Source organism: Antennarius striatus, chromosome 9 (genome assembly GCF_040054535.1).
Source record: "Antennarius striatus isolate MH-2024 chromosome 9, ASM4005453v1, whole genome shotgun sequence".
In the NCBI taxonomy this organism is placed as follows: domain Eukaryota; kingdom Metazoa; phylum Chordata; class Actinopteri; order Lophiiformes; family Antennariidae; genus Antennarius; species Antennarius striatus.
This window is the reverse complement of record NC_090784.1, coordinates 1,978,493-2,000,977: the sequence shown is the minus strand read 5'-3', so window position 1 is coordinate 2,000,977 and position 22,485 is coordinate 1,978,493. Positions and strand designations below refer to the sequence as shown.

General features: G+C 42.9%; 1 protein-coding gene across 3 annotated transcripts in view; it reads right to left on the bottom strand.

The window, feature by feature from the left end:
- The window catches only part of LOC137601085 (low-density lipoprotein receptor class A domain-containing protein 4-like), a 185,368-nt gene that overhangs the window by 98,237 nt on the left and 64,646 nt on the right, over window positions 1–22,485 (bottom strand). The window contains exons 1-2 of one of the 3 annotated variants that reach the window (XM_068323087.1): window positions 17,802–17,947; window positions 16,519–17,234 (exon numbers count right to left, since the gene is read on the bottom strand). In XM_068323087.1, the coding sequence (XP_068179188.1) occupies window positions 16,519–16,558 (40 nt within the window). In that variant the 5' untranslated portion in view covers window positions 16,559–17,234; window positions 17,802–17,947. Of the gene's footprint in view, window positions 1–16,518; window positions 17,235–17,424; window positions 17,509–17,801; window positions 17,948–22,485 lie in introns of those variants that run through there. The other 2 variants (XM_068323088.1, XM_068323085.1) reach the window with 2 other exon arrangements.

The following is a 22,485-nucleotide window of genomic DNA, read 5'->3' as shown; positions in this document are numbered from 1 at the left end:
TAGAGGAACGGCTCTATGGAATGTGGCAGCGGAAATAAAGTTATACAACAGGAGCCGTGCTAAAGATCCTCCAGAAAAGCATGAATGAAATCATTGTCAAACTTCTTTTCCAATTGATTAAAAACTTTTTCTCAGAAACATGAGATGTGAAGAAACATTGCGGTGAAACCTAACCAATACAATTACTGAGCGTCATCTTCTGCATCCTGCCTCCCCCCTTCCCTTCTGTCTCACCTGTCTGTCTGCGTGTCTGTCTGTCTGTCATGTCTTCTGGTGTCAGTCGGCTGATCTGTCTCTCTGCCTTTGACGGGCGAGCGAGACAGCAGGCGAGAGGAGGGGAGGATATGAATAGCACGACGAAAACAGAACAGATGGCAGCGGCAACAATACACAGGAAGAGAGGAGAGAGGGGAAGTGACAGTCGGGACGAGACGAGGAGGACAGACAACGGCGACGATGATGAGGATGGTGGTGATTCTGGGTGATGAGAGCTCTGATGATGAAGGTGATAATGATGATACAATATGAAGAGGGAATCACAGGAGGTGGAAGAGACGTGGGTGATGAACATTACAAGACGAGTACGGCGAGAACCAAACAGGTCCGACACCCCCACCCCCCCACCCATCATCAACCAGGGAAGTGAAACTGCAGAACTAACATTTCCCATCAAAGGCCTCAAAAGGGATTCTTTGTGCAGAGGAAATGATGGTGAGAGACAGACTGGGCTTTTACTTCAGAGCCGGTTCCTCTTTCTTTCAGCTCCTGCATTGTGAACAAGAAGGAATAAAATCCCACAAAGGGGAAGAAAACTGCTCATGCAAACACGACAGAAATGTGTAACGTGTTCCGGGCTTTGACAGATTGTGTGTGTGTGTGTGTGTGTGTGTGTGTGTGTGTGTGTGTGTGTGTGTGTGTGTGTGTGTGTGTGTGTCCATCCATGATGTAACAATCTGTTTCAGTTTCCCAGTGATGGACTGAGGACCAGATACTTGTTTTTTAGTGGTGTGTGGGGGTTTTTTTTTGGTATGTGGTAACCAAAGTGTCGTTGGGCATCCATTGTGTGTTTGTGATTATTTATGTGTGTGTGAGGACGTGAGTTATTTGTCTACTGTCGCTGCTGTCACAGTTCACAGAGCAGCAGATTATAACATATAAAGGCTGTTTATAGTGTGACACACTGTGGCAAACAGCTAAAACAGTGCAGCCTGTATGTGGGTAATAAGGGCTGTTAAAGGAAACACTGGAATCTGTTTGTTTCACCAGAGCAGAGACAGCAACAGCTCAAATATTGATTTTTTTTTTATGTGAAGACAACTGATTATACTGAGTCATTTTACCGTTTTGACGAAGTGCTGACATTAATGTTGGCACTAAGATTTTAAAGAGGATGAATATTTTTATATTATCCTCCTACCATCTTTTTTTTTATATAAAACATCCTTGAGTCATTCAAGCTTGATTTTAAAAGGATGTTTATCTGACGGTGTGGCTCTACGGTCGGTCTGCCGGTCAGCCCGACGCTGAAACGAGCAGCTCACCCACACATGGAGAATTCAGTCTTTTTCTTTTAGGTCGCAAAACATTTCTGGAGCTTCACAGAAAAGCGGAGACGTCGTATTTTCTTAACAAGTCAGAGAGATGGTTAACCAAAACCTGACTCCAGTCAGCTTTTATAGCATAAACCCAAGCTTTTATAAAGTAGATGAATCCATTTGAAAATGCTTTTTGGCCGTATTCTTCACAGCAAAAAGAAATTTCAGTGGAAGTTGTGCGGTACGTAAAGAATGCAGGTTCTCGCTGATCTAACAAGCAAATCTCTACAGTAGAACCCCAAGACACAAGCTGCTCACATACCAGTCATTTGACATACGAGCCGCTGCTCTGGATACTTATATATAGTTGATAATACACAGGTAAAGTCTGCATGTCTATTGGTTGAAAATATTTTCTTTTAATACTGTTTTGGAAGGCTGGAATAGATTGAAATGATTTTAGTTAATTTAAATTGGTTGATTGACAAGATGATTGACTTATAAGCTCAGCTACGGAATGAATTAAAGTCAGATCTGAAGGTGTGCGTCAACACGAAGCTAAAACTGTGATTTTATTAATCTATTAACAGATATTTTTTTGTCCATGTGGGGGATGTTATTTGTTTGCCCCTGACCCCGTTCTCGGGGACAGTGTCCTCACTGGGTTTTGGTATTTTGCTCTGTCCAATCAGCACTGGCCATCACGCAGCTGGTTGGCTGCGCAGCAGACACTTTGACATGTGGTAGCAGGAACCTCACAGGTGTTTCAACGTTTGCTGCATTCCATCTAGAGGAGGCGCCGCACGTTGTGTGTAGACTGTCGCGATTAATCAATCGTCCAATCAGTTCGTGTAGTTGAGCTCATCACACATTAGAAGGGTAGAGCCTCCATCTGTTCAGCATTTCCACCAGGCAGTGGGCTGCTGTCAGGGCTCTGAGGAGAACTTCTGGTGACTGGATCACAGTAACCTCTGCTGTAACATCACTGCCAGACTGACTAAGTGCTGCTAACCCGAGCCTCTGCTCCGCCTGCAATCACTGTCACTTTTCTCTCAAATACTGCAATGCACAACCCCAACTGATACAGTGGAGGATATTGAATGTTTCCTTCCTCGTCGAAATCTGGTTATAATTTACCAAAAAGAAGGGGAATTTTATTGGAGAAAAGGCTTCAGGCAAATAAGGTTACCACTAACTGAATAGTTAGTGGTAACCAAAAAAAGAGGAGAATGATTCTGTTGATGTCATCTCAATTTTTTTGTCATTAGAAATCAATAAATCGATCAACTTTTATTTGTATAGCGCTTAATCACATCTGAAGGCTTTTCAAAGCGCTTTACAGATAGAAAGCCAACGATGCCCTCCAGAGCAGCATAAGCAACGGTGGCGGGGAAGAACTCCCTCATTGAGGAAGAAACCCCAGGCAGGACCCAGACAAAAATGGTCTGAAATGCAAAAATCTGACACAAATGAGACTGTCTGGTGAAGATGTGCCAGTTTACTGAAGCCTGTTTTATTCCAAACAGTTCATTCCAATGTGTTACAAGAGGAATTTGGAATTTTCATCATCAAACTTGTGGATGATACCGATGGAGGCTGTCCATTCTGTTAGCCGTCTGTTGTGCTTCCTAGCACAATGATCCCATCTAAAGGATGGAGGTAAAACACTGCAGACCACCAGTGGTCGATCAGGTCATCTGTTCTCCATCGCCCCTGGTTACACTGCATATACATATACAGTAGAACCTCAAGAGGCAAGTTTGATCCGTTCCGTGTCTGACCTCGAAAGTCAAACAACATTTCTTCATTTAAAGTAACTCAAATCATTTTAATCCTTTCCAGCCTTGTAAGAGAGCCCAAACAGAACAACCTAACAACCCAACCCTAACCTAAGTATGAAAAAAACATTATCAACCAATAGACATGAAGACTTTAGCTGTGTATAATTAATTATATATAAGTTACATAAACAATTATAATATATGAAAAGATACACAAAGTCACGAGAACACACGAGCTACATCTTTACTCCACCAAGGAGAACGAGATCCGGTCTGAGCTGATAACGTATCCATCCGCCAACGCGTGGTAAAGAATGAGTGCACGGCATAGAGGGAAAATATGTTGAACGATACTCAAACAGCAGTAATTTTTGTGTGTGGAGGAGATGTAGACGTTCTTGTCACGTGACGACTATTATGAGAGGTGGGCAAGAGGTGTGTGAAGTTGACGACACCACAGCATGTTGACGGTGCATGCACCCACATGAAGAGGTACTCTCCTGTAATTGACCCACAGAAAGACACCTATTACGACACGAGTTGAAGACTCTCGAGTTCCCCGTACCGGAAATGTGGCTCTTGTCTGTGCTCTGCTGCAGAATGTGTAAAGTCTTGCAGCTGTTTTTCTCTTATAATCTTTAGTTTCACTTCCATCAGCCCTACTTTTAAGAAAAACTCTTGGTGGACAACCAAGAGGACAACCAAGGTCTTCAAGAACGTTCTTAACGTCCAGCAGATCGACATAAAGAGCTTTTGGATAACCATGACCTGGATGACTGAGAACCTACATGTTGGTGGACAAACAACCACAAAGAGAGGACAAAACAGAAAGAAAGAGGAGCAGAGAAAAGATGGTAAACATGAATGGAGAATTTATACATTGATAAGAATGTAGTCTATCATGTACAAAGATACAGGTATTCTCTAAGCTAATAAATGCTGCAGATTCTTAAAAAACAAGAACCCCCAACCTGAACCCTGACCCCCAGTCTAAGACCGGGTAACTACCGTGCCAACAAATCTTGGGTTATGACTTGAATATGGTTTCCAGGGATACAAAATCACAAATAAGTACATAGATACAGGCCTGTGTCTGGAACTGAGCAGTCAACACGTTATGAATTCCTCCTGTGAATTTACTGCTGTACCAAATCAGAACGTCTGCGGTACCGGTCTGCTGTTCCTACAGGGTGGGTTAACACACCTCTTGGTGTCTCACATACATGAACAAAGTCTGTGAGCCCCCCCCACCCCCCACCCCCTTCAATAACTGGCCTGTCGTTCCAGCGTGTCGCTGACGTTTAATCCATGTTATTTATATCGTAGTGCCCAGACATCAAAAAGCTTTTACACTCTGCAGACGTAGCAGTTCTACATGTTCGGTGGTAACGGCGAACCGTCGATGTCGGACTGTTTTAACGTCCCCCTGGTCCCCATCACTCTGTGTGTGTGAGTGTGTGTGAGTGTGTGTATGAGTGTGTGTGAGTGTGTTCTCCTCCTCTCTGCCCTCCAGCCTGCATCCTTGATAGGAGGCGAGCAGCAGCGTTGCAGGGCAGCCAGGTAATAAATGTGCTGCAGATGTGTCTCTCAGTCATGACGGATTAGTGCATCGCCCCAACCTGCTGCCTCCACGCCTCACTCCGTCTCTGAACACCCTTCCTGCTTCCTCCCTACCCTTCATCTCATTTTCTTTTGTCTCATCTCTGTTTTTGACTCTTTCTGCTTCACCTTATTTTCCTATCCTCCAGTCTTCCTTTAGCCGTCTTGTCTTCTCCTCTCCCCCTTTGTCTCTCCGTGGCTCAACCAATATAATTACACATGTCAGAGTTCTGCTGACTCGGCACAATTGATACACAGTGAAGGAGAGAGGGAGAGGGGGAAACTGACATAACGAGGGAGAGAGGTAGAGAGAGACCTTCAGGCTGCGTCTCCTTACAGCACTCCAGACAGTGCATCACCACCACTCTTCTGTGTGTGTGTGTGTGTGTGTGTGTGTGTGTGTGTGTGTGTGTGTGTGTGTGTGTGTGTGTGTGTGTGTGTGTGTGTGTGTGTGTGTGTGTGTGTGTGTGTGTGTGTGTGTGTGTGTGTTGTGGGCAGGAGGTTTATGTACTTGTGTATGCCCTGGGGAGATGCAGTCACTCTATACGGCACCAAAGCTGCTCCGTACGTTTCTTTTCTCGGGGCCTGAAACACACACTGCTAACTTCAAGTTTCACCACTTTTGAACCACTGAACAGGAGGGATGAAGGTCATGTTACTCTCACCTTCCTCGTCACTTTGATTAAAAAATAAATAATTAAAAACCCAAAGGTATCATACTGCGTTCATTTCCCTTTGAGCCAACTTCATAAACTAATGAAGCTGGGGTTCTGACGACAGGATTTCAGTTTTCTAATTTGTGAACAATCTAAACAGCAGCATCGACTGAATCACGCATGCATTTTAAAGTGGTTATTAGCTATAGACTCTGTGGAGTGTAAGGTCCATTGCAGCTATTCATTAGTACCAATGGTTATGATCAATAAACACCAATAGATGTGTGGAGAAACTAATGTAGCCACAAGAGGACACAAGCCAGTGTCTTATTGTGCCGGTCCCAAGCCCGGATAAATACAGAGGGTTGCGTCAGGAAGGGCATCTGGCGTAAAACTTTTGCCAAATCAAAGATGCGAATCAAACCTATGACTTCCATACCGGATCGGTCGAGGCCCGGGTTAACAACGACCGCCATCGGCGCTGTTGACCTACAGGGCACCGGTGGAAATTGGATTACTGTTGGTCGAAGAAGGAGAGGAGGAAAGTGCGTTCGCTCGAAGAAAGAGAAGAGGAACACCAAGAGTATGGATGTAATGAGGGAAGACATGAAGGTAGTTGGTGTGAGAGAAGAGGATTCAAAGGACAGGGCTAGATGGAGGAAATTGATTCGCTGTGGCGACCCCTGAAGGGAAAAGCCGAAAGGAAAAGAAGAAGAAGAGGAGAAACTGCAGAAGACAGCCGTTATAACTCCAGAACCTTCCCATTGCCAAAGCACTTCACTTTTTCTATTATCAAGTAAAAGTTACCTCTATAGCCACAACTTCATTACTTGAAATAAGCTAAACAAAAGTTATTTAAACTTACTTTTAAATACTTATTTTCAATATTCTCATGTTGCCGAACTCTTTAAACTTACAACGATCCTCTGAAGCAGACATAGAACATCCTCCACGTTTCATCCCTCTGCCACCCATCAGCAGTCATGGTGTTCTCCCACTGATCAGGAGGATTGCTGATTACTATAGATGATTTCAGGATGAAACTGGACTGCAGGTTATCTTCTGAATGTGAGGGGTACAGAACTTTCATCAACAATCAATACTGTCAGGTGGTTTCAGTAATTACTCCCGTTAAGCTGTCGTCCCCTCAGCAGGAGCGGCGCTGACAGCGATCACTTTCTATTCTCTCTCCTGTGGATCATTTAAGACATTGCTCTCTGTACAACTGGTAACAGATTAGTTTTGGGAAATGAGGACTTTTTTGAGCAATATCATGAAATGTTGAAGTTGAGAGCAACCCAACATGAAAAATGGAAGTTTAAAAATTCTTAAGAAGACATCTTCAGGGCCACAAAGCATGTGTCAAGTTTCACTAAATTCGGGCCGATGCTTTTTGAATTGATGAAAAGATGAATGCCTTTTTACTGACAGACATGCATTTGCACAGATGTTTGTGTGTTCTCTCTGTGCCTGCTGGGGTTCTCTCCAGGTTCTCTGACTTCCCCCCCACCTCCACAACATGCAGCTTAGGTGAACTGATCAGTTCTAAATTGACTGATGTCTGTGTAGGTTCTCAGTCATCCAGCTCATGGTTATCCAAACCTGTTGAGTCGATCCACTGGACGTTAAAGTTCTTGAAGACGTTTCGTCTCTCATCCAAGAGACTTCTTCAGCTCAGAGGGTGGCTGGTCTTGTCCCGGCTTATTAACCCTGTGGGGTGTGGTCAGTGCTTTTCACATTCCAACGACTGTCATTGACACCCGTCTGGCTCCTCAACGATTGTTGATGGGGGTCGTTGAAAGTTTCACCTTTGTATGCTAATGAGGGTCATTAGCATGAGACCCATCACCTGGGTCAATCTGCTGTGACAATCTTTTTGGGAGTTTCGAAAGGACATGATTATAAATGGGAGAAAGGTGATGTCGCAGACCACCCCCCCTGCTCAGAGATGGCTTCTCTACTTTGACGTGGATGGCCTCTTTCACTCTTGTCTCAAACCATTTATCTTCCCTGTCCAAGATCTGAACATCGGTGTCCTGAAATGAGTGTCCCTCTTCCTTGAGGGGGGGCAGACTGCCGAGTCCTGTCCTGATGAGTTGGCTCTTCTGAGTTGAGCCATGCGTCTGTGTAGTGGTTGTTTGGTTTCCCCTAGACAGACATCTGACCAGCCACCTTCAGAACTGAAGAAGTCTCTTGGATGAGAGACCAAACGTCCTCAAGAACTTTCTTAAGGTCCAGTGGATCGACTTAAACAGCTTTAGATTCTAAATTGACTGTGAGTGATTGTTTGTCCTTCATGGTGATGTGAAATGAATCGGCGACACATCCTGGGTGTACTCTGCCTCTCACCCATAGTTAGCTGGGATAGACCAGCAGACCCATGACCCGCAAAACAGAAAATCCATCCATCCATTTTCACGTAGATGAAACGATTACGGTCGTCTCACTTAGAAGAAAATAGATGGATGAATGGATGGATGGATGAATAAACTTGCTTTTGGTTGGTTGAAGATGTTTCACCTATCATCCAAGAGTCTCTTTCAGTTCTGACGGACTGGTAGAGTCCAGATACTTCTGCTGATGGAGCAGAAAACAAACCAAGGACTGAAACCAGCAACAATCAGTCTCATTAGGAGTTGTTACCCTTCACCAGGGGGTCAGTGTTCCTCCCACCCTCGTGTGAGCTGTTGTGGTGAGCTGCACTCGGATGTGAATGGTTGTTTTAGTTTCTTGGGGTGGAGGTCAGTGCTGTCGTAGGTGTCTGGCAGATGCTCCATCAACAGTATCAGTATCTGGACTCTACCAGTCAGAACTGAAGGAGACTCTTGGATGAGATGTGAAACATCTTCAACCAACCTGGAGCAAGACCAGCTGATTCTTTTCTTTCTTTCTTTCTTTGCTCTTCTTGATGTACCTCGACCTGAATGATAGAACCTGTACAGACAAGATCAATAGTGTTTGCCTTATTTCCTTTGTGAAATTAAAGCGAATCAAATAAAACAAACACCCGAGCTCGGACAACTCATAATCTTCCACCACTATCTGTCCTAACTCTTTCAATGTTACATATTAAGAACCTTTATCAGTCAAAAAACTATCACTATTTTCTTATATGGATTATTTTATCTTAAATGCATTTTAATGTAAATAATATATCATTGGATGGAGCAAAGTCTGACATATGAGTTAAACCAACTGTATATGGTCTCACATTATGGAGCCTTGAGCTAATACATAATGAGGCTCACACAGAACCAAATCCATTTAGATACAAGACAGATGGTATCTTTATCACAATGAAATCACCTGACAGCAATAATAGCCCAGTCTGGCCAAGCCTTCTTCCCATTTTTTCCCTGCACCGTCCTCCATAACAGACTTATCAGTGCATTAGTCAGATGAGATAGAAAAATGGAAAATGTTGCCTCTGTGTGTTTTGCGGCTTAAGGTGCTGAGAGAGCATCAGGTTAATATGTACTGGTTAGCATCGTCAGTGAGAAACCTCATAAATATGTCCTCAGGTTGCCTGCTCACTGTCAGCCTTAACGCTCTGCCCACGCATACACCCACAGACATGAATAAGGTACAGACACACACACACACACACACACACACACACACACACACACACACACACACACACACACACACACACACACACACACACACACACACACACACACACACACACGTGCATGCCGTACAGACACATAAAACACACACTTGCACAAAAAGAAATAACTGTGCACACACATGCTGGCGTGCACACACCCACACGCTACCTTGCCAACCTAGTGGGGGATCTCAGCGGCCAGGCAGCGCCGACAGGCAGAGCCAAAATAACGTCTTAAACTCAGTAACCTCAGACATCATATCAGGAACTGAACCGGAGCAGATAGGCAGCGATGCTGGCTGCCTGCTCAGCTAAACACAACCAGCCTGCTTAAAGGAACATTCAACCAAATTGATGTGTCACTGCTGCACCGGGGAGGCAGCGATAAACGCAGATCGTACTCAGGAATTGGTATTAATCATTTTCAGATGTCGTTATCTGTCATCATCCAGTTTGTTCAATCATCTGTCCGACACAGTGAGGATTGGGTAGACGAGACAAAAGGCCTGGTTTACAACCCAGGGATTAAATTACAGCCACCGTCATGTGGAGGTAACACAACACAACAGCACCACCTACACCTCCTCAGCAGGTCCCATCAGGATGGGACACATCAAGTGTACCAATGGTCGACCTTCAGTCTAGAATCATCCCAAGTGACAAGCGTCACCTACCTGACACGGTTAACATGTGTATCATCTGGTGAAGCATCGATAGCTGCTTCAGACAAAAACCATTCCCATCCATCCCATATCTCACGCTAATGTGAATGGATAATAAAAGTGCAGAGTAAACCAGGACTCCTATGAAAGATACTCTCATATTTTGGAGAATGTCAGATCCAGTGGAGCGTGATCAATACCAGGGATACTTTCCTAAGATTTGGAAAACGCCTTTTTCTTTTTTTAATGTTTGTTCTTGCCCCTTTATCTAAAGAGATGAAACACTGCTAACTAACTGGTCAAATCAAAAAGCTGCGCATTTAGGGTGCAACCACACTTGATGCATGTTTGGGCAGAACCTTCAACAGGATCATACGTTCATCGTGACTGAACAAACTAAAGCTGTGTGTTCCATGTCTGGAAATCAACAGCTAAGAAAAGGGAATTTAGAAAATCAAAATCAGATGGCAAGAACATCCTGTAGGATGTTTTATCCTCATTGTTGCATGGTGGGAGAAAGTGGACATATGTCTTTATATGTTAATAGAACCACTAAAAATTGGTGGTGGGTTGAAACATGGCAATATAGTGGCTAAACGTAGTCAAAAACTAAGCTGGACTGTACAGAAGGGTTCTATGTCTTACTTTGTTAGAAACAAGCCAACAGTTCCAACAGATTATCAAACAGTTTGGGGTCTAAATGACTGTAACTGAAATACAAATTAAGTATGGCACATTTAGCTGAAACAACTACGGAATTTGCTCTTTGCTCTCTGTGGACTAATATTGTGCGTCAGCGGTGGGGTGTTATATTTAACATTTTGCGTCTTACTATCTTCAACAGCCAAAAAGTCAATAAAAGGACCCCCGTTTGTTTGAGGTTCAGGCACTTCTGTGTAATGAAGAGCTGATTCTGGTCCACTGCATGACTGCTTATTAATGATCACCTGGAATTAAACTTACTTATATGATATTAGTTAAATGATGGCAACTCTGTTCATCAGACAAATTCAAAAAACAATCTTAGATTTATGCTTGTTAGTGGATTAAATTGATGTATAATTTCACTGGTGCACATTGCAGTGCAGCGGTAGCAGGCAGATATTTGCTGTGGCGAAGGACTCAGTCCCCGGTGACGACAGGCAGAGGAGCAGGAGGTTCTCATCTAATAACCCTGAGCTGTCAGTCACTTTATGGATGTGTGAGGGCTCCACATTAGTACAGCTCAATATGGATTGACTGCGGTAGGAGACCACACAGTGTCAGACAGAGCAGAGTAGGGAGGAGGACGCGATGACAGAGGGAGATAAATGGAGATGGACAGAAAAAGGTGACCACAGAGGAAGAAGCAGAGCGAGAAAAGGTGCCGGTCGTGGAAATGGACAGGACATAACGATGAGAGAGGAGGTAGAGGAGCATTTAGAGGGACTCACAAGTATTATGTCTCAGTACCAGCTGTCAGGGCGGTGGGGCCTTTGCAAATGAGAGAAAGCTGTCTCATCAGATTTTCTGGATAATAAGTCCACATCTTCAGGACCCAATGTGGATTCCTTAAACCACCAAGGAGAGCTAGACAGCTGCTTCACACGGTCCAGAAAATTGTTCAGCACTTCACCAGAATGGCACCGCCTTCATGGAGGACCTCTGCAACCAGACACTCAACAAGCTATTTACTGACCGCACCAAACCAACCCGATGTCACCCCCTCCCAACATTCAGAAGAGCAATCTGTTCTGGTTCTTGGTTCTGATGTTTTGCCCAGATTACTATAACCTAATCTTTTTACAGGTCTTGTTTTGTTCATCACGCTGTGGAAGCTTGATATTTTACTTTTTATGTCATTTCAAAAAGCTAAATATTATATTTAAAGTGCTTTTCCCCTAATGGTGGGACTCAATGTTTTAGAATTAGAATAAGTTTTCATTCACCAATTTATATTCCGTATGCTGCTGGCACAGACTGCAATGTAAGCTACCAACTACTCTGAGATAACCAGTCATTAAGGGCCATGCTGATAGAAGAGCCACTGGGAGTGATGTGAAGTACAATATTTTGCCCAAGGACACTGAAACACGTTGAGTGCAGGGGCCATAGATTGAACCACCAGCCTTCAGATTGGCGGACGACCACTGGCTGCTGAGCCAAAGCAGCAAGAAAGACCTTGGGTATGAAAAGGAGAGGTGAAAAACTCTATAAAAGAATGATGAAAACTGAAGAAAAAGGAAAGAAAATGAAAAAAAGAAAACAGAAATGTGAGTGGGAGATTTGCAGAAAGAATAAGACAAAAAAAAAATAATGATGAGGTCCAAGGATGGAGCGAACAAGGGAAAAACAGCACCGAGGATTAGAAAGTGAGAGGAGAGGAAAGGGTGTAATGGGCGCGAAAAGTTACTTTCCAGTGATGGTAATGGATCCACAGCTCAACACCATCTTCCTCCAATACAACACCTGAGAATAAAATACTTACAAGAAAAACATCACCATGGAAATGAGTGTAGATTTAAACACACTGAACATGCAGATGGAAACAAACACCCAAACTGGGCTAAGTAGAAGGCCAAATGTGTGTATGTGTGTGTGTGTGTGTGTGTGTGTGTGTGTGTGTGTGTGTGTGTGTGTGTGTGTGTGTGTGTGTGTGTGTGTGTGTGTGTGTGTGTGTGTGTGTGTGTGTGTTTTCCATAATATGAATCCTGTGCAGTAAACAAAACTTTACATTAGCCTTGAAGCTATTGACCACTGGTGTCTACCTAGATCTGAATGTCGGCGTGTTTGTTTACTACCGCTCAATGACTTCATTTCCCTCTACAACCTCTCAGTGTAGACTTACCATCAATAACTCACACAGACACACTTACACACACTCTGCTGATGAATTATGTAATATGCATGCTTTGTGAGCAGTGGGAAGGTCGGCTCTGGAGTGAGTTTCCCACATCTGCAGCAGTTGACCACGCTAACAGTACCGGCAGGATGCATACACATATCCACAGATAAGCTAGTGCGTCCGTCAAGATTTGAAGTGCATTAATCATATTCTTAACCACACAGCACAAACACTGCATGCCAGCACCACACGGCTCCATGTTCTTGTTAATAAATCCAGAGGATAGATGAGAGTGCAGCGAAGTTATAAACCAATCTGTCAGTGACTCAGTCAGTCCATCAAGGCTGTTATCATAGAGTGAGACGTGTGTCCCAGAGATCACCTCCAGGTTAGGATGGAGCTTCTGTCAACTAATCCATGCTTGGTTGCAACTGAGATGTGAGTAAATCAGTAGTGAGTGGAGGATACACTATGCTACTGGAGAACAGGTAGTCTTCAACCTACCAACGCCATTGGTTCTGAGAGGTTGTTCTTAACTGAATTGTAAAATTGCAATCTATAATCTCCATTTGAGGTCAATTAAATGTCATTTGTTCTCTAAATACTAAAGTAGTCCTCCCAAAGACTGACCAGAGACAATTACAGAACATAAAAGAACCCAGCTTTAATCCACTGAGATGAACGACGCGCTGAAGCACTTCCTCATCATCAAAAGTCAGACACAAACTTTTATTTTTGGTTACTCTGTTTTATTTCCAATAAGTTTCTCATTTAACTCCACCAATAGTGAACATTCAATGGCAAAACATTCAGAGTTCAGAGTTCAATTAATGCTTCCTGGCAGAAACCTAACCCGACCAACATTGGTTCCTACATAATTTAGTTCCTACAGGAGGACAATCCCGTCAATAATTAATAAAATATTATCTTATTGTTCCATCACAGAGCTCGTAAGTCAAACAACTTGTAACAATTTTCCCCCATTTGAAACACCTAAAATCATTCTAACCCGTTCCAGCCTTCTAAAAAAAGGCTTTAAATTTATTGAAAACAAAAAATATTTTTATCAACCAATAGACACTCAGACTTTACCTGTGTATAATTAATTACAGGTACTCTAGCCCTCAACTTCATTCATCTTCCTCAACAATCATTCAACTGACAAACAATCGGAGATACGAACAAACACTCGCCACCATGTAGACGATTGTCCTGTAGTTCCCCTTCCTGCCACAACCCCCGCGGGGGCAGCACAGCCACGTTCACGCAGCTCCAACACTCGTCTCCCCCTCTTGTTGTTGTTTGTTGATGTGTAGAGGTTCTGATTCTGATTTTGGCCTGTGGGGCTTTATTTCATCCAGTGGACATCTTCTCCAGGTTTACCAGCTTCTTCTTCGACATTTACAGCGGAAGTAGTATTTGTTCTCTCTTCAAAATAAAATCAAATGCTTCCTCTACCCAAAACTTCCAAATATACACAATGTGGTTCATCATACAGCGCAACAACACACCACATCCACACCTGGACAGAGCAACGGATCGTACCTAAAAATCGTATGCTGAGCAGCTCATATCTTGAGGTTCTACCGTCCCTGTTACCGCTCAGCTGTTGAGGCCCAGTGTTCCTATTGGGTGACTTTTTGGTGATCCCTATCACATTGTTCCTGTGCAGCTCCGCCCACCTCCAGAATGATCAGAGGTCTAATTAGCATAACTCCAGACAGTAGCGTAACAGAGCGTTGTCTTAAAGTAGGAGTGAGATCAGGGCTCTCTGTTGCTGCAGGCCTGCATCACAATAGACTCATAGTAAAAAACAACAGGTGTTACAAATAACACCAAAGATGGCTTCTTTCTATTCATGTCTGCATGCCAGCCAGTTACTTCAGTTTCCAGAGCAGAAAAAAATACAAAAGAAAAATTAAAAACTGAAAATTAAACATTTGGTAAGAACTAAGGCAACGGTGTGTGACATGGAAATGTAGTTTTTCATTCTGCTTTATTTGTTCTCTGTAATGCTGATCCTTCATCAAAAAGTGGAGTCATCCTCATCTTAATACGTGACTAAGCAGCAGATCGCTGTGGGTCATGCTTGATGTTAATACATTTCTGTGACTTCCTGTCTAAACGTCTAACAACACAACATGAATTATTTCTTGATCCGACAGCGATCGCTTTCCATGTCACACGTAACCCTCTACTACTGGATATTTGGCTTGAGTAACGGTGCAGATGAATGATGGGGAGCACCCCGTCCCCCAAATGCGGCTGTGCTTGAAATATCTGTCATTTTCATTTCATTTTCTTCAAAATCATTTATTTGTCTTTAATAATAAACATTGATATAAAAAGGAAATAAGTAACAATATGATAAATGTGACTTAGCTCCCTGGTCCCCAACCTGTTTTTCTCCACGGAACGCTTTAACGTCACAGTATATTTTCACGAACCGTCCTTTAAGGTGTGGCGAATGAATACAACAAAATAAAACAATACGACCAGCATAAAAACAGTTTTTTATAAATATAATCATAAAGGCATATGTGTACGCTACCCTATTAGCAGCGTCCTCGTAAGATTGTGACGTCTGATTTTGTTTGTTTTGCTAGCTTTGGAGTAACAATTTAGAGGAATTTAATTTATATTCAGTACAATATTTTTTACAATATGTTTTATAATATCGAATGTATTCTATTTTACCGGCTGGAGCGGTCCGTTTAAGAAGGTAGTCATGTGACCGAAGCAAGAATCCGTTCAGAATCAGATAAATAAAACGAAAATAATGTAAGTTCTGTATTCTTTCTGTGTGACTCGGTAACAATTGACCCACGGACCGGTACCGGTCCACGAACCAGGGGTTGGGGACCACTGATCAGTGTTTTGTAATAATAAATTGGAGGATGTATAATCATGTACTAAAATAAGTGTTAAAAGTGCTAAAATAAGCTGGTTTGTGTTATTGATGATGCGACACCATTAGTGTGGTGACTTCATGAACACAGGACCATACGGTTAACATCCCACTGACCTCCAGGCACACCTGCATGGGTGGGATACCCTATCTGTTAGAGTAGGGGCACCTGTGTGGGTGGGATACCCTATCTGTTAGAGTAGGGGCACCTGTGTGGGTGTGTGTGGGTTGAAGTGGGACATTCCAGCTACTGTTCACATCCACCAGCTGCTGCTGCTAATGAGCTAGCTGCCACATGACCAGCTAATGATGGAACATTTGTTAGACTGTTAAAATAATAAATAGTTCAAAAAAACTCCTTTCCTCTTGTTTCTCTAAAGTCTGTCCAGCTCTAATTCACTAAAACTGGTGTTTTCACCTGTATGGAGGAGGGAAGTACAAACACAGCCTGGTCATAGTGGACGTGCTTCAGCACTGCACTGGTTACACATGATGAAACACCACACTACAGAATCCATCCATCCGTCATCCATCCATCCATCTATCCATCCATCCATCCATCCATCTATCCATCATCCATCCATCCATCCATCCATCCATCAATCCATTAACCATCAATTCATCATCCATCCATCATTCATCATCCATCCATCCATCCATCATCATTCATCATTCATCCATCCATCCATCAATCATCTATCCATCCATCCATTATCCGTCAATCATCAATCTATCCATCCATCCATTATCCATCATCCATCCATCATCCATCCATCATCCATCCATCAATGATCCATCCATCCATTATCCATCCATCATCCATCCATCATCCATCCATCATCCATACATCCTTACATCCATACACACACACACACACACACACACACACACACACACACACACACACACACACACACACACACACACACACACTGTTTACCTTTAAAGGCATTTGTGGCTGGTAAGTCAGTTTCCTGCATACTGCTCCTTCCCTCTCTGTGCCAGTTGCTACCGATGTTGCAGTGGATGCCAGTAGTCAACCCTCAACCGGTCCGAGCCGCAGCCGCTGGGGGGTGGGAGGGTGGCCGAGAGGAAGGGGTGACGACGGCTGCCAGCCTTACTGCCATCTTTCTTCATCAACAGCCCATCAACAGTGGAACCAAAGCACGCCGCGTGCTGAACTCTCTCTGGACGTCGTCTTTCACGACTCGCTGGGCAGTTAGACGTCTGATGGTTTAGATGTCCTTTAACAGCAGTGGTACAGATGAGTGAGTGGCCAGAGGAGGATGGATGGAGTTTACGGAAGCTGCGGTGCTCTGTACTCTATCCTCCAAGCAGAAGGCCTACAGTCATGGCCAGTACACCTAAATATTTGTTGTTGCTCAATTTTTCAAGCTGTGTGGCTCCAGGTGAAAACCTCCTCTCTGTTTGTCTCAGTTTGTCAGCCTCTGCCTCTCTGCAGTCAGGTTTGTTTCCAAAAATCTGCTCGAATCAACATGCTGTCTCATCCGTTTCTCCGGGCTCTTTTGTTGGCTAGTTCCGGCGTTTTTCTTTCTCCTCCCGTCCTCTCTTTCCTCTTTTATACCTTTAGTCTTGTTGCTGCAGTCCTCAGCTCAGCAGAAACTGCTGAGGCGTTTGGCACAACAGCTTTCCTGACTGTGAGGAAGGAGAGAAGAACACAAACATAGAGAGAGTGAATAAAATTAGACAGAAATACCTAAAACACTTGCATTATGCGTCCAAAGGAAACACATGCAGGCTAAAAGCTGGCCTGCTATGACCAGTTGAGAGAAGTGCACCAGAAAAAAACTGTGATCCACATCCGCCCATGCACACACCCACGTACACAGCAGAGGACGAGCTGCCATTCGCCTCAGTTTGGTGAGCAGTGGGTGGCTGGTTGGCTGGCATGGCCCCCTTTAGTTCCTCTCACCCACTAGGTTCTAACATGAAAGGGAAAGTTTTTCTGAAAGCCTGTGACCCTATTTCACAGAGCAGGGGAGAGATAGAACCACATGTCAGCGTGCCACTTTGAAGTCTGCCTGATAAACACGGCTGGAGGAGGCTACAGCTAAGGAAACAACAAAACTTTATTTACATTTCAAAAGTGCCAAGTGCTGCTTTTTTGTGTGTGTCTGGGAAAGGAATAAAATGTAAAAGAGAAGGAGGAGGGGAAGGGGATCGGAGGAGGACCGGTTTTGGTAAAAAGTGACAACATCTTACCTTCTTTTTGTTGTTGTTGTTGTTGTTGTTGTATTCGAAAATGAACAAGTTAAAATAAAGGTGTAGGAGACAGATCAGATGAATAAGAAGAGAATTACAGAGGAGAAAGGTCGGTAAACACAGCAAAACCAGTAGAGACGAATAGAGAAAAGGTTTAATGTAGAAAACCACAAAGAGGGAAGTAAACAGAGAAAAACCAAACGTGACGTAACGAGGTCTAGGTTCATAAAAGTTCACCAAGACGGCGAAGGGAAGGAATTTGTTGGTGAGAGCAGAAGACAGACAGTAAACAAACACACACCCTGTCTGAGGTCCAACAGATCTCAGGTAGTTAGTCTTATCTCAGTTTGCCTATTCTTATCACAGGACAAACACACACAGCTGCTGCCCTCACTAACACACACGTCGGGGAGAGAACTGGGCTGCCCTGGATTACCTGTTTACCCGAGACTCAGATTAAAGGAGGAGAGGAGAGGAGAGGAGAGGAGAGGAGAGGAGAGGAGAGGAGAGGAGAGGAGAGGACTAACTGATGTGTTGCTTTGTGTTTGTGTGGTAATCTTCTGTTGATCCTTGTGTGTTTTACGAATGACTGAATGGTAGTACCTTGAAATACGAGTTTAATCCATTCCGTGACTGAGCTCGTAAGTCACACAACATTTCTCCATGAAAAATAACTAAAATAATTTGAATAATAATTTTATCAACCAACAGACATGCAGATTTTAGCTGTGCATAATTAATAATACAGTACATAAGTTACATAAACGATGCTAAAGAATGAAAAGACACAAAAAAGTCACGAGAACACACGAGCGACAGCTCGTATCTCAAAAAGCCCGTCCGTTGAGGATCTCGTATCTCGTGGTTCTACCGGTTTGTATCAGGAGGAATTCAACAGAAATGTGTCTGTTGTTGAAGCGTCTGCTTGAAGGAGGCATAGAAGACTAGAGTGAACCTCAAACGGTGTTTAGGGCTCCCATTATTACTGTCCGATGAAAACCAGACCAAAAAAAATAACATCTATAATTTATGATTTCCTTTGTGTAGTTTGGAACACTCAGAGTGAGTATTATTAACAGTTAGGGGGGTATTTTTAATTGATTGAAAGAAGTTCTGTGTATTAAAAGTTTTTTTTAATCTAAACTCACCAGATACAGATAATACATGTTAAACCAGTAAACTAGCGAACCAGCTGTGGCACAACTGGAGCAAAGACGGCAAACGCAAATTATCATCAGAGGACACGTCCAGTGATTTACAGACGAATATTTAATGTAAAAAGCATTTTCTCATTTTCAGAGAAGTGACTACACACAGGAAGTACAGCAAGAAATGGATTAAAAAGAAAAAAATTAATTAAAAAGTGTGATTTCCATGATGTGCATATTGTAGATTTTGATAAGGATGTCATTGTGTGGTTGAATTCTATCACACTCTTGACTGCAGAACTCCTTTATGTTGTAGATGTAGTACCACATGCTCTATTCAGGATCCCCACATTAAGAACTTTATATCTGACTCCACACATTATAATTGCTTCATCATATTACACATCCATACACTGTACAAACCTTCAGTGACTTCACAAGGGGATATATCGTTGGTGTAAAACTTTCTTCCAACACACGCCCCGTCTGGTGACGAGCTGTGGAGGTCAGACCAGCCTAACTCCAGTGACTCACTGGTGTGTCTGTGGGGTCGTCTGAGTCCAAAACCTACTACTATTGGTATTGCTACAGCTGTCCCACTATCTGTGGGGTCATCCAGGGACAGCTAGTTGTTATGTCAGGCTGTGGAACTTGTTGTTTGTGGTATGATGAGGTGACCCGAGCCTCTGGGTGCATGTTTGTTTGCCCTCTGGTCATTTCAGGACAGCCACCAGCTCCCTGTTCTTACCTCTACCAGTCAGACTTTAACTGTTTATTGTTCAGGTTTATTGTTAACTCTCTTACATCTTTGCTCTAAAGTTATCATTGAAATGGCAAAATAGTTAAATGAGTCATTGTTTCAACAGCATACCCTTGCTCTGACACCAGACTCAAAAGTCACAGGACAAACAGTATATCGTACCATACAAGACTTGACTTAGTCTCTATTCAAGCTCTGAGTTAAATGCTAATCAGAGGGTTGTAACTCTCATGTTCAGGAGACATAATGAGATGTTGCAGTACTCAAGGGTACCAAAATTTGTTACACAACTAATGACCACAGTATATGAAGAGAAGCGGAAGGCTCAGGTAAACCCTGCTTAGCAGTCTGCTAGCCTTTGTTAGCTCCGCTGATAGATGGATGAGGAAGTCTAAGTGGTACTATTGGTTGTTTGGAAGCCAGAAAACAGGACCTTTTTAATGGATTTCAATATAAGTTTGTGGAAAGCTGAGCACTGGGGAGAAGAAGAGCTACTTCAAGTGTCGGAAGACACCCTGGTCTGAAGACATTCATATTTCAGAATGCAGCTAGTGATAGCACCACCGACTAATCACAGAACGCAGGTTTTACAGGACAAAGAGTCTCACAAAGACCTCATGGTGTCGTCTTTACAATGTTCACTGGACGAGGATGTGTATTCCCTAGTACCACATAGTGGTATAGTGGACACACAAAGGGAATTTTGTGTGGTGTGTAGTCCTCACAAGTACAGAGTTGTGTGTCCCGCAGGTGTCTGGTATGTAGGCCGTGGCCGGGGTGTGTCCTGATGGGGCAGAGACGAGTGTGTTCCAACTAGGCTCTAGGTTTATTGATTTGTTCTTTCTTTGTTGTCGCACACACAACTGAATTGCACCTCAAACACTGACGCAAAAACACACATAATCCAGGGCCTCCAGGCCTGCAGTTCCCCAGAATGTTCACTTTTAGTGAAGCGCTGCTCCTGACGTCATCCCAGCACAATCCAATCACAAGGAGACAAAGCAATGTGTTAGACAGTGCTCTTTCAAATTATAGCTGTTAAACCAAACAACCGTCACTGCTGAGATGTTTCCTCGACTGCAAAATCTCACCAGTTACGAAGAGTGTTAGTGTTCAGTAAGTGTTGATAAGACAAACTATTGGCTTGAAAATATAAAACTGTGACCCTGAGATTCATGTCTGAAAGGACAACACTGGTTAACATCAACACAAAATGAAACACACACAATCATACCCACAGTAAGAAGACGTCTCTGTGCAACACATTTCAAGACAACAAATGAGTTGTACAGGCAATTTGAGTTCAACTGATAACTTTTATTACATGAGGCAAAAATATTACGGAAACAAATGTATTCAATCATGAATGATGCAAACATAAAACTTTAAAAGTAATTATGTTCACACTAGCTATGAAAGTACATACTTTAAACACACACTTTGACATCTTATTTCCAAAGTTATTCCACATTACAGTAACAGAGTATCTTGATGCTCTTACATTTACAATTGATCTCAAGGTCTTTTTCCTTCCAGGCTCAGGCCCACACAGGCTAGGCTACCCAGCTGCATCGCTAACTTGTTTGTGCTTTGTCGTCAAGAACATTAGAACCATCTGCTGCTGGTTCAACTTAAAATAAGTCTTTTTACTTTAGCATTTAATTAAGTGACATTTTCCAGAGACAGGCTTTGATAATGTCTGTACTTTGCGCCAGATTACCTTCTGAATGTGTTTAATATAGCAGTATAGATTCTAAATATTTGCTTTTCTTGTATAAAGGGCACTATACAAAATGTTCTTATCATATTAGATTCTTACCATATTTCTTACTTTAATGTCAAATAATTTTCTACCAAAGATTTTTTTTCTGAGACAAATTTAACCTGGTGTGTTTGCTTTTATGATCATCTCTATATTTATGCATGTCTGCATTAAAATCAACTCCACTAATGTCAGCTATCACTGCAAGGCAGCCTTGAAAGACTGTAAAAAACACACAATGACAAGCATAAAATTTGTTAAGTGTTTGTCCCTGACTTCAACCCTGCTGTGATGGAGATATATGTGACCTCTGCCCTCCCTGGAGTGAGTAAATTGAGGAGAGTTTCAGTCATAGAATTCTCAAATCCGAGTATATATGTGGTTGTTGTAGGTGTCTTCCACTGAAACACACAGGCTAACTACGAACCGCTGTCCCTAACAACTCTGCTGGGTCACTACGGGGCTCACACCTATCAGTGAGACAGCAGTGACACAGGCTAACATGGATCAGGGAACAGACTGACAAACCACAGGGCTGACCGCACCAGGTACACCAAAAATGAATCATGCTAAGACTGTGATTACATAACAAACCTGTACAACTGGAAAGGATGAGGAAATTCAGAGCCGAGGCAGACAGACAGGATCAAAATTCAGCTAAGTCTGATGGACTGTTAATACCTGTCCTGCCATGAGACAGTAAAACTCTGTCTATGTCTCTAAACTGGCTCTAAACTCCACTGTATCGACAGCTCGCATTGTTTTACTGTACAGAGGTCAAAATCCACTTGACACAACTTAGTAAAATGTTAATTTGCTAATTCTTACAGTCTCAACAATAACAATAATGTTCTTACAGCAATTTAGAATCAGAGGTAAAGGGAAGTATATCTGTTTTGGGGGTTTTTGGTACATATTATTTTGGTGGATTTTTTTGGAAGCCATATGCAGCCTGGCTGAAAAAAAGAGACTTAAACCACCTCGTGTGTAAAAAGTGGTATTCTTGCAAAAGGA